Source organism: Fringilla coelebs (genome assembly GCF_963513975.1).
Source record: "Fringilla coelebs genome assembly, chromosome: 3".
Classification (NCBI taxonomy): Eukaryota; Metazoa; Chordata; class Aves; order Passeriformes; family Fringillidae; genus Fringilla; species Fringilla coelebs.
The window spans coordinates 114567652-114579614 of record NC_140030.1 but is presented as its reverse complement, the minus strand read 5'-3'; the positions used below and the strand labels follow the sequence as shown (position 1 = coordinate 114579614).

At 49.1% G+C, this 11963-nt stretch overlaps 1 protein-coding gene and 1 long non-coding RNA gene across 3 annotated transcripts; both read right to left on the bottom strand.

Moving 5' to 3' along the window:
* Positions 1-1456: 1456 nt before the first annotated feature.
* Positions 1457-5181, bottom strand: LOC311151965 (uncharacterized protein; the record flags this gene model as incomplete). The annotated part of the gene is made up of 4 exons (XM_084202677.1): positions 1457-1680; positions 3359-3583; positions 4315-4860; positions 5144-5181. The coding sequence occupies 3 exons, from the start codon at positions 5179-5181 to the stop codon at positions 3508-3510; spliced, it is 660 nt and encodes a 219-aa protein (XP_084058803.1). The 3' UTR covers positions 1457-1680; positions 3359-3507.
* A 3121-nt stretch (positions 5182-8302) lies between these two features.
* On the bottom strand, positions 8303-11587 carry LOC311151264. 2 transcript variants are annotated; one of them, XR_014615990.1, is made up of 3 exons: positions 11556-11587; positions 10569-11051; positions 8303-10231 (listed from the first exon to the last, which is right to left on the bottom strand). It is a non-coding gene; the product is annotated as an uncharacterized lncRNA (long non-coding RNA). The 2 variants fall into 2 exon arrangements; XR_014615991.1 differs by having other exon boundaries at positions 10966-11051; positions 11556-11576.
* Positions 11588-11963: the final 376 nt, after the last annotated feature.

Here is an 11963-nt window from a genome sequence, read left to right as displayed (position 1 = left end):
TTTATAAGTATTGGTATATATATTATATGTGTGAATTGATATTTTTATATTATCTATAAAAACCCAAACCTATAACCCAATAAAAACCAAAAATTCCCCAGTTTGACTACATTGTAACATTTTATCTTTACAATCTATTTTTGTATATTCCTGCATTTATATCATAGACTAAAATTTTCATCGATTACAATGTTACAATAATACATTATACTATAGGTTTATATATTTATCTATTTGTTTTCTATATTTATGTTCACCACTATCATTTTATATTTATTTTTAAGTTTATAGTTGTTTTTATTTTAAACTATGGATCAAACCATACAAGATCACTTACCTAGCAAATCAGGACCACAGAAACGCTGCCCCTCGGTCAGCACCGGTGCGCAGCGCGCGCTCATCCCGTCGCAGCGTATCCAAACAAAACCCGTTTCTATTGCTAGCAGAACAGAGATCCCACAACATTTAACCCTGCTAAAAACTCAAAGAGCCCCAACTAGAAATGAAATTTAAAACCCCCACTAGAACTGGCCCAAAACCTCTACACATCCTAATCCTAAACTTCCTCCTAAACCAGTATCTCAAAAACAGAAAAAACTGAAATACAAACTGAAAATGAAATAACTGCCAATAAAAACAAACACCCCCCCAAAAAAATAAAAAACAAACAAAAAAAACCCAACAAAAAAAACCCCAAAAACCAAACCAACTCAGTGAATTCAAAACTGGACAACTGACCCTAAACATTACTACAAAAAGCCCCCAAAGCTCAACCAGTATGCTAACTCACAAGTAATAACCAATCATCTATAAAAGTTCTCAGAAATTTAAAAAAAATCATTAAAAGCATAAAAAATAAAAATCTAAACTATTAAAATACTAAAAGATATCACTACCCAAATTAAAAAAATAGTGCCCATAAAAACCCAACATAGAAATGCCCCTGTCCCCAAAAATAAAACCAAAAAAATTCGTCCAACACAAATAAATCGGAACTTGGGAACACTAAAACCATCACGTTCAAGAAGCACACCATGGCCCTTAGCATACACCGACTAGAAACAACATAAAACAATACAGTCATTTCTTAAAAACCACCCTAAAACCGCTACAGTAAAAAAAACCCTTTCAAAAATTAAAAACTGCATCTAACAAAACCCATCTAATCAATTACCACCCAAAACTCCTGCACCCGAGCTAGCCCTACCAAATCTCTACGTTTACACACGCAATCAACAACACCAAAATCCCAGTAATATGTACCAGAAGTCTATTACAGAAACCTACTGAAATTAATCCTACCTCAAATACAAACCAAGCCATCCATAAAGTCAGCTTGACTCAAAAAACAAATTGCACAGAGTTCATAATACCAAAATAGAAAATAACACAGCATACACCACCAATGAATATATTATTGAAGGAAAAAAAAAACCACACTTTTTTTTCTTTTTTATTTTTTCTTCTATTAGCTAGAACAAAAGATGTTGCCAGGGCTGTAACAACAACTTCTCCTCCTTCCTCTTCTTCTGAAACATCCCATCTCCTTCCAAAATTCCTTACAACTTCCGAGTTTGAATCCAAGCAAAAAGCAAAACTCGTGCACTTGTCCTTTGGATGCTCCTGTCAGATTCTCCGCGTCACTCCGTGTCTTCTTACACTTCCAGTCTTCATGCTGTCCTGCCAGGATGAGTTTCACAGACCAACTGGCACGTGTTATACAGAGCATCTCCCTCCCTCCCTCCCTCCCTCCCAACCCAGAGCTGGTTCCCTTAGTGCACTTCAAGAAATTGCAAGCCTGCAACTGTTCCAATGCACTGGAATGCAAACTCAGCTCCATCTCAGAGCCTCAGTGGGAGGCAGCAGCACATCTGGCTGACCCACAAAAAATCCCTTCCTGGGTGGGGGCATTGTGCTGGAAAGGGGAAACACGTTCTACTGAACAGCAGCTCAGAAACAACGCTTTCCTAATGTTACCTGCTCCACTTGACAGCTCAGTAACACAAGTCTAATCTAATTTTATCCCTGCTGCTAGAATTCTGTAGGAAAAGGTCTGATGAGCAGCGACAAAGGCTTCACTCCCTGCCACACAGCCTGCGACACCCCGGAGAGAGCAGGGCAGCAAAATCACCAAACTCTTCTTGCCATGGGGAAGGGGAGAGGATTACTGTGGGAGGCACAAAAAGAAGGGAAATGGTCCTAGAAATGCACAGGCATTTGCTTGCAGAAGCCCAGAGTTAAGGGTCTTCTCTAGGAAGCCAGACGTGACATGATATTCCTAAGATTTTCTCCTACATTGAAGGAAATGTATGTGTATATATGCACACTTATAAATATATGTACGGCTTTTTTTCTTTTCTTTCTTTCTTTTGAAGCTCCAAGAATGATTTCCCGTCTGGAGTCACCTAGGAAGAAATGGCCCCTGTGACTCAGGACAGAGGGGCTGCCTGCTCTTTTGATCATGACAGCTTTTGGGTTCACCCTGGAACCAGGAGCAGCCAGGGCTGAGGCTCAGCAGAGACTGACCCGGGCCAGCCCCCTCCTCACCTCCCCGTGTCACAGTGACTCCCAGGCAGAAGGATGCAAAGCAGCTTTCTGTCTTTTCTCTTGAGTGCCAACGGGTAAAACACGTAGGCTTTGAAATGACCAATTACCCTCTCTTTGAGCTATCCCAAGGACGGTTTTAAAGAAAAGACACAGGATTGCTGGTAAATCCCTATGGGATAAGGAAGAAAGCAGCAAGGATCCGAGGCCGGGAGCGTTGCCAGGCAGTGCCACGTCCCTGCCACCTTGTCACGAGGCACACACCTGCAAAGTCCCAAAGCCTGCAAGCCCTGGAGCTGTCACACGGACGGACCCGGTTCTCTTCCCGGATGCCCGGAGGGAAACCTGAGGGCAGGTGTCCACCCTGAGGCTGCACACAGAGCCCCGGGCAGGGATGGAGCCACTGACTGCTCTCTGAGGACGAGACCCTCCCCGCAGGTGACACTGCCTTGTCCCCTCCCTGGGGGACAGGGACCTCCAAGGCCTATGACCAGCCTCACTCTGTCGGCATCCAGAGGCTGTGGTAGAGCCAGGGCAGTCAAGGCTTTCCAGAACCATAGGATCCTTCGGGTTGGAAAAGCCCTCTGAGGTCAGCAGCCCAGCTGCTGCCCCGGCACTGCCGAGCCCCTCCCAAATCAGGTCCCTAAACACCACATCTTGACATCCTTTAAATGTCTCCGGGGATGGGGGCTTCCCCGCCCAGCCTGCTCCCGTGCCTGACCACCCTGTCAGTGAAGGAATTGTTCCTCTAATCCAACCTGAGCCTTCCCTGCTGCAGCCTGAGGCCATTTCCTCTTGTCCTGTCGCTTCTTACCGGGGAGATCTCGGAACTTAAACCTTCCCCGCTCGTGACCTCGGAGGTGTCTGGCTTGGCTGGATGAGAGGAGAAACGCTGCCACCACGGGAAGGGGAGCTCAGGAGGTCCTGCACCAAGGCTGGGGGAGCAGCAGTCCTCACCGCAGCTCACCCGTCACTTCTCAGTGACCGGCTCTGCTTTTCCTCCCGCGCAGATCTCTGCAGAGCGCTCCAAAACCGGCTGCTGGGAGGAAGGGGGAGAAATAGGTTAGCCAAGTTTTTGACCCAGGCTTATCTGATGTCTTTGCCTGCCTTGCCTCTTCCTGACTTCCTTCTGCTAAGAAAACAGCTCCCTTCGGACTTCTAGGGGGAACTTTCGTGTAACGCTTGAAAAGGAGCTGCAGAAAAGTGCCTCATTTCTAAAGACTCAGGCAAGAAGACAGATCAGTGCAGCTTCTCCATCCCACTGCCTGCAGAGCTGGCAGGCGCCCGGCCAGCTCCGCTCCCCTCCTTCAAGTCCTTCCCAAACCTGCTGGAAGAACTGAAGGCTACTGTGGCGTTCCATTGCTCTGCTTTACCCGAAAAAGATCTCTCCGTGCTGCTATCCCTCCGTGGCAAGGGCCTTTCTGTCTCACACACTCGGTGACACAAGGCTACACGGAGCTGCGGCGGCCTCTGCTCCGGGTGGGAATGGCTTTCTTCCTCCTCTGGCACCTGGCTGGCACAGGCTGCTCGGAGATGCTGTGCCTGCCCCACGCCTCTCAGTGTCCATTGGTGCTCTGGGATGAGGCTCTGAGCAAGCTGGCCTAGGCAAAGACGTCCCTGCCCACGGCAGCAGCCTTGGAACGAGGTGATCTTTTGAGACCCTTCCAACCTGAATGATTCCATCATTCTACGAACTCAAAAAACCTGGGGAATAAATCTGTAAAGGTCACTAAACACATAAAAGCACATCCCCACTGATCCAGTACTCACCAGCCCATCCGGCCAAGGTCAGAGCCCTCTGCCCACCGAGGACGCGGCAACCGGCACGGACCTGCCAAGCCACACACAAGTTCACCGGCACAGGGAGGCGGCGGGACGGGACGGGACGGGCGACTCGCCTCACCTTCCCAAGCTGGCGGCACAAAGGGCGGGCAGCGCCGGGACCCCGCTCCGCCTCCTGCGCCGCCCCGGCGGGATTTTCGGGCACGCGGTCGCTTCCACCGCCCGGAGCGGGGCGCGCGCGGGGCTCGGGGGCCGCAGCCCTGTTCCGACGCCGCTCGCCCGCCCGCCCCCGCCCGCAGCCCCCGGCCCGCGGAGCGCTGCGACCGCGCCTCCGCCGCCCGCCGAAACCGGCCCCGCCCCGCCATTCTTCTCAGCCGCGGCGTCCCTTTGCGCTCCGGAATGCCCGTCACCCCTCCCCTCACAGACACCGACCCGCCCGCCGCTCGCTCCCGCCGCCCCTCCGCCTTCCCCGGCACCCAGCGGCGAGGGGCAGGGCGCTGGCTCGGGGGGGGGGGCTGCCTGCGGTACCGCTGCCTGTCCCCGAGGCAGCAGACTTACCGGAGACTGCGACTTCCGCCCCCCATCTCGAGAAGGTCAAGCGCGTCCGCGACACGCCGTCCCCAAGCCGACGGCTGCGAAAGGACCCCGGCAGAGATAGGCGTTTACCCTGCTGCCTGTCAGAGACCCGCCGAAATACGCCCGCCCGCCGCGCCGCTGACCGCACAGCCCGCGTCCGGGGCACTCGAAACGCCGCAGAAAATCCCACCGGCGCCGCCGTGGCGTCGGGTTTCCGTACAGGCAGTTCGGTTAAACGGACCGGGGGCCTTCGATTTGCCCGCGCTTTTTTGCCGCCATATCGAGAAGGTCAAGCGAGTCCGCGACACCCGCGGCATGCCACTCCCAACATGGCGGCCTGGCGGCTGCCTGCGGCTGCGCCGCTGCAGTACCGCGCTCTGCCCACAGGGCGGCAGCACTGCCGCCCACCCCAGCCGGGGGCAGCGGGCAGGGAAGGCGGCGAAAAAGAACGGGGGCGAGCCCCGCCAAAAACTCCTCCGAAATAAATGCCAAAAAACAACCCCGAAAAAACAAGTCCTCTGCCTCTAACCCAACAGGATTAAAAAACAAAAACAACAACAACAACAAAAAAACAAAACCCAAAAAAACCCCCAAAACCACCTGACAATATCTTTAAAAAAATATTGAAATAGTTTTAAATTTTTTTTTCAAAATATTCTTTCATATTCATATTCAGATGTAAAATGAATATTGATCTCTATTCATGTATACACTTCTATTTCTAAATAAATTCAGATTCTATATTACATCTATTGCTATTACTTCCGTTCATTTATATATCTTTATAGATTGATTATATATTTCTGGTTTAGATTTTTACTTCTGTAACACTTCTATTATTTAAAATAAATCTCCTGCCTCCACCCCCAACAAAGCTGAGAAAAACCCACAACCTTTCTTTTAAACAATATTTAAATAGACTTTATTTTTATCATTTTTCATACTTATATTCCCATTTCTATTTATAATGTATATTGTTGTCTAATATTTGTAATTGTAAATTTCAATTATATATAAATTTATATTCTATTTTACATGTATTCCACTGCTTAGATTTATTTATACATTCTGTAACACTGACGTTATTTAGAATAGCCCCCCTGCATCTACCCCAGAAAAAGCCAAATAGAATTCCTTTGTTTTCAACTGTATTTAAATGTCTTAAAAAATTTTTACATATTTATACTCACAATGATATTTATAATTTATATTGCCATTTAATGTTATTTATAGTCTATATTACATCTCTTCATATTACTTACATATGTTTATATTTATATTTTAATTACAGTTATATATCTTTATCTATTTATTATACATTTCTATATTTAGATATACATTTCTAAAATACTTATATTATTTGAAATGAAAACCCTGCCTCACACCCAATAAAAACCAAAGACACCCCTTGATTTAAATCATATTTAAACTTTAAAAATTATTTTATTTCTCATCATTCTATTTAAAATTGTTATTTATTATACTTATCGATATTATATATATGAGATTACCTATTAATATAATAATAGATAGATCATTTTTCTATTAGATATTTCTTTCACTAATATTTATTTATATCAAGTATTTATAAGTATTGGTATACATATTATAAGTGTGAATTGACATTTTTATATTATCTATGAAAACCCAAACCTATAGCACAATAAAAACCAAAAAAACCCCAATTTATTTTAACTACATTGAAACATTTTATCTTTACAATCTATTTTTGTATATTCCTGTATTTATATCATAGACTAAAATTTTCATCGATTACAATGTTACAATAATACATTATACTATAGGTTTATATATTTATCTATTTGTTTTCTATATTTATGTTCACCACTATCATTTTATATTTATTTTTAAGTTTATAGTTGTTTTTATTTTAAACTATGGATCAAACCATACAAGATCACTTACCTAGCAAATCAGGACCACAGAAACGCTGCCCCTCGGTCAGCACCGGTGCGCAGCGCGCGCTCATCCCGTCGCAGCGTATCCAAACAAAACCCGTTTCTATTGCTAGCAGAACAGAGATCCCACAACATTTAACCCTGCTAAAAACTCAAAGAGCCCCAACTAGAAATGAAATTTAAAACCCCCACTAGAACTGGCCCAAAACCTCTACACATCCTAATCCTAAACTTCCTCCTAAACCAGTATCTCAAAAACAGAAAAAAATCAAAATACACACTGAAAATGAAATAACTGCCAATAAAAACAAACACCCAAAAAAACCCCAAACAAACAAACCAAAAAAAAAAAAAAAAAAAAAACCAAAAACGACAACAAAAAAAAAAAAAACACCCCAAAACCCAAACCAACTCAGTCAATTCAAAACTGCACTACTGACTCTAAACATTACTACAAAAAGCCCCCAAAGCTCTACCTTTATGCTAACTCACAAGTAATAACCAATCATCTATAAAAGTTCTCAGAAATTAAAAAAAAAATCATTAAAAGCATAAAAATTAAAAATCTAAACTATTAAAATACTAAAAAATATCACTACCCAAATTAAAAAAATATTGCCTATAAAAACCCAACATAGAAATGCCCCTGTCCCCAAAAATAAAACCAAAAAAACTCGTCCAACACAAATAAATCGGAACTTGGGAACACTAAAACCATCACGTTCAAGAAGCACACCATGGCCCTTAGCATACACCGACTAGAAACAACATAAAACAATACAGTCATTTCTTAAAAACCACCCTAAAACCGCTACAGTAAAAAAAACCCTTTCAAAAATTAAAAACTGCATCTAACAAAACCCATCTAATCAATTACCACCCAAAACTCCAGCACCCGAGCTAGCCCTACCAAATCTCTACGTTTACACACGCAATCAACAACACCAAAATCCCAGTAATACGTACCAGAAGTCTATTACAGAAACCTACTGAAATTAATCCTACCTCAAATACAAACCAAGCCATCCACAGAGTCAGCTTGACTCAAAAAACAAATTGCACAGAGTTCATAATACCAAAATAGAAAATAACACAGCATACACCACCAATGAATATATTATTGAAGGAAAAAAAAAACCACACTTTTTTTTTCTTTTTTATTTTTTCTTCTATTAGCTAGAACAAAAGATGTTGCCAGGACTGTAACAACTTCTTCTTCTCCTCCTTCCTCTTCTTCTGAAACATCCCATCTCCTTCCAAAATTCCTTACAACTTCCGAGTTTGAATCCAAGCAAAAAGCAAAACTCGTGCACTTGTCCTTTGGATGCTCCTGTCAGATTCTCCGTGTCACTCCGTGTCTTCTTACACTTCCAGTCTTCATGCTGTCCTGCCAGGATGAGTTTCACAGACCAACTGGCACGTGTTATACAGAGCATTTCCCTCCCTCCCTCCCTCCCTCCCTCCCTCCCAACCCAGAGCTGGTTCCCTTAGTGCGCTTCAAGAAATTGCAAGCCTGCAACGGTGCACACTCATCTCAAGGCTCACAGCAAGCACGCAGGAGCTCAGGCTCACTCGATTCCACGGGGCTGTGCCTTAGGCAGCTGAGAAAACTTCTGATGACCCTCTGTTCCAATGCACTGGAATGCAAACTCAGCTCCATCTCAGAGCCTCAGTGGGAGGCAGCAGCACATCTGGCTGACCCACAAAAAATCCCTTCCTGGGTGGGGGCATTGTGCTGGAAAGGGGAAACACGTTCTACTGAACAGCAGCTCAGAAACAACGCTTTCCTAATGTTACCTGCTCCACTTGACAGCTCAGTAACACAAGTCTAATCTAATTTTATCCCTGCTGCTAGAATTCTGTAGGAAAAGGTCTGATGAGCAGCGACAAAGGCTTCACTCCCTGCCACACAGCCTGCGACACCCCGGAGAGAGCAGGGCAGCAAAATCACCAAACTCTTCTTGCCATGGGGAAGGGGAGAGGATTACTGTGGGAGGCACAAAAAGAAGGGAAATGGTCCTAGAAATGCACAGGCATTTGCTTGCAGAAGCCCAGAGTTAAGGGTCTTCTCTAGGAAGCCAGACGTGACATGATATTTCTGAGATTTTCTGCTTCATTGAAGGAAATGAATGTGTATATAGACACACTTATAAACGTACGTACGGCTTTTTTCTTTCTTTCTTTCTTTCTTTCTTTCTTTTGAAGCTCCAAGAATGATTTCCCATCCTGAGTCACTTAGGAAGAAATGGCCCCTGTGACTCAGGACAGAGGGGCTGCCTGCTCTTTTGATCATGACAGCTTTTGGGTTCACCCTGGAACCAGGAGCAGCCAGGGCTGAGGCTCAGCAGAGACTGACCCGGGCCAGCCCCCTCCTCACCTCCCCGTGTCACAGTGACTCCCAGGCAGAAGGATGCAAAGCAGCTTTCTGTCTTTTCTCTTGAGTGCCAACGGGTAAAACACGTAGGCTTTGAAATGACCAATTACCCTCTCTTTGAGCTATCCCAAGGACGGTTTTAAAGAAAAGACACAGGATTGCTGGTAAATCCCTATGGGATAAGGAAGAAAGCAGCAAGGATCCGAGGCCGGGAGCGTTGCCAGGCAGTGCCACGTCCCTGCCACCTTGTCACGAGGCACACACCTGCAAAGTCCCAAAGCCTGCAAGCCCTGGAGCTGTCACACGGACGGACCCGGTTCTCTTCCCGGATGCCCGGAGGGAAACCTGAGGGCAGGTGTCCACCCTGAGGCTGCACACAGAGCCCCGGGCAGGGATGGAGCCACTGACTGCTCTCTGAGGACGAGACCCTCCCCGCAGGTGACACTGCCTTGTCCCCTCCCTGGGGGACAGGGACCTCCAAGGCCTATGACCAGCCTCACTCTGTCGGCATCCAGAGGCTGTGGTAGAGCCAGGGCAGTCAAGGCTTTCCAGAACCATAGGATCCTTCGGGTTGGAAAAGCCCTCTGAGGTCAGCAGCCCAGCTGCTGCCCCGGCACTGCCGAGCCCCTCCCAAATCAGGTCCCTAAACACCACATCTTGACATCCTTTAAATGTCTCCGGGGATGGGGGCTTCCCCGCCCAGCCTGCTCCCGTGCCTGACCACCCTGTCAGTGAAGGAATTGTTCCTCGAATCCAACCTGAGCCTTCCCTGCTGCAGCCTGAGGCCATTTCCTCTTGTCCTGTCGCTTCTTACCGGGGAGATCTCGGAACTTAAACCTTCCCCGCTCGTGACCTCGGAGGTGTCTGGCTTGGCTGGATGAGAGGAGAAACGCTGCCACCACGGGAAGGGGAGCTCAGGAGGTCCTGCACCAAGGCTGGGGGAGCAGCAGTCCTCACCGCAGCTCACCCGTCACTTCTCAGTGACCGGCTCTGCTTTTCCTCCCGCGCAGATCTCTGCAGAGCGCTCCAAAACCGGCTGTTGGGAGGAAGGGGGAGAAATAGGTTAGCCAAGTTTCTGACCCAGGCTTATCTGATGTCTTTGCCTGCCTTGCCTCTTCCTGACTTCCTTCTGCTAAGAAAACAGCTCCCTTCGGACTTCTAGGGGGAACTTTCGTGTAACGCTTGAAAAGGAGCTGCAGAAAAGTGCCTCATTTCTAAAGACTCAGGCAAGAAGACAGATCAGTGCAGCTTCTCCATCCCAGTGCCTGCAGAGCTGGCAGGCGCCCGGCCAGCTCCGCTCCCCTCCTTCAAGTCCTTCCCAAACCTGCTGGAAGAACTGAAGGCTACTGTGGCGTTCCATTGCTCTGCTTTACCCGAAAAAGATCTCTCCGTGCTGCTATCCCTCCGTGGCAAGGGCCTTTCCGTCTCACACACTCGGTGACACAAGGCTACACGCAGCTGCAGCTGCCTCTGCTCCGGGTGGGAAAGGCTTTCTTCCTCCTCTGGCACCTGGCTGGCACAGGCTGCTCAGAGATGCTGTGCCTGCCCCACGCCTCGAAGTGTCCATTGGTGCTCTGAGATGAGGCTCTGAGCAAGCTGGCCTAGGCAAAGACGTCCCTGCCCACGGCAGCAGCCTTGGAACGAGGTGATCTGTTGAGACCCTTCCAACCTGAATGATTCCATCATTCTAGGAACTCAAAAAACCTGGGGAATAAATCTGTAAAGGTCACTAAACACATAAAAGCACATCCCCACTGATCCAGTACTCACCAGCCCATCCGGCCAAGGCCAGAGCCCTCTGCCCACCGAGGACACGGCAACCAGCACGGACCTTTCTCCCTCTCTCCAGCACGGACCTGCCAAGCCACACGCAAGTTCACCGGCACAGGGAGGCGGCGGGACGGGACGGGCGACTCGCCTCACCTTCCCAAGCTGGCGGCACAAAGGGCGGGCAGCGCCGGGACCCCGCTCCGCCTCCTGCGCCGCCCCGGCGGGATTTTCGGGCACGCGGTCGCTTCCACCGCCCGGAGCGGGGCGCGCACGGGGCTCGGGGGCCGCAGCCCTGTTCCGACGCCGCTCGCCCGCCCGCCCCCGCCCGCAGCCCCCGGCCCGCGGAGCGCTGCGACCGCGCCTCCGCCGCCCGCCGAAACCGGCCCCGCCCCGCCATTCTTCTCAGCCGCGGCGTCCCTTTGCGCTCCGGAATGCCCGTCACCCCTCCCCTCACAGACACCGACCCGCCCGCCGCTCGCTCCCGCCGCCCCTCCGCCTTCCCCGGCACCCAGCGGCGAGGGGCAGGGCGCTGGCTCGGGGCGGGGGGGTGCCTGCGGTACCGCTGCCTGTCCCCGAGGCAGCAGACTTACCGGAGACTGCGACTTCCGCCCCCCATCTCGAGAAGGTCAAGCGCGTCCGCGACACGCCGTCCCCAAGCCGACGGCTGCGAAAGGACCCCGGCAGAGATAGGCGTTTACCCTGCTGCCTGTCAGAGACCCGCCGAAATACGCCCGCCCGCCGCGCCGCTGACCGCACAGCCCGCGTCCGGGGCACTCGAAACGACGCAGAAAATCCCACCGGCGCCGCCGTGGCGTCGGGTTTCCGTACAGGCAACTCGGTTAAACGGACCGGGGGCCTTCGATTTGCCCGCGCTTTTTCGCCGCCATATCGAGAAGGTCAAGCGAGTCCGCGACACCCGCGGCATGCCACTCCCAACATGGCGGCCTGGCGGCTGCCTGCCGCTGCGCCGCTGCAGTACCGCGCTCTGCCCACAGGGC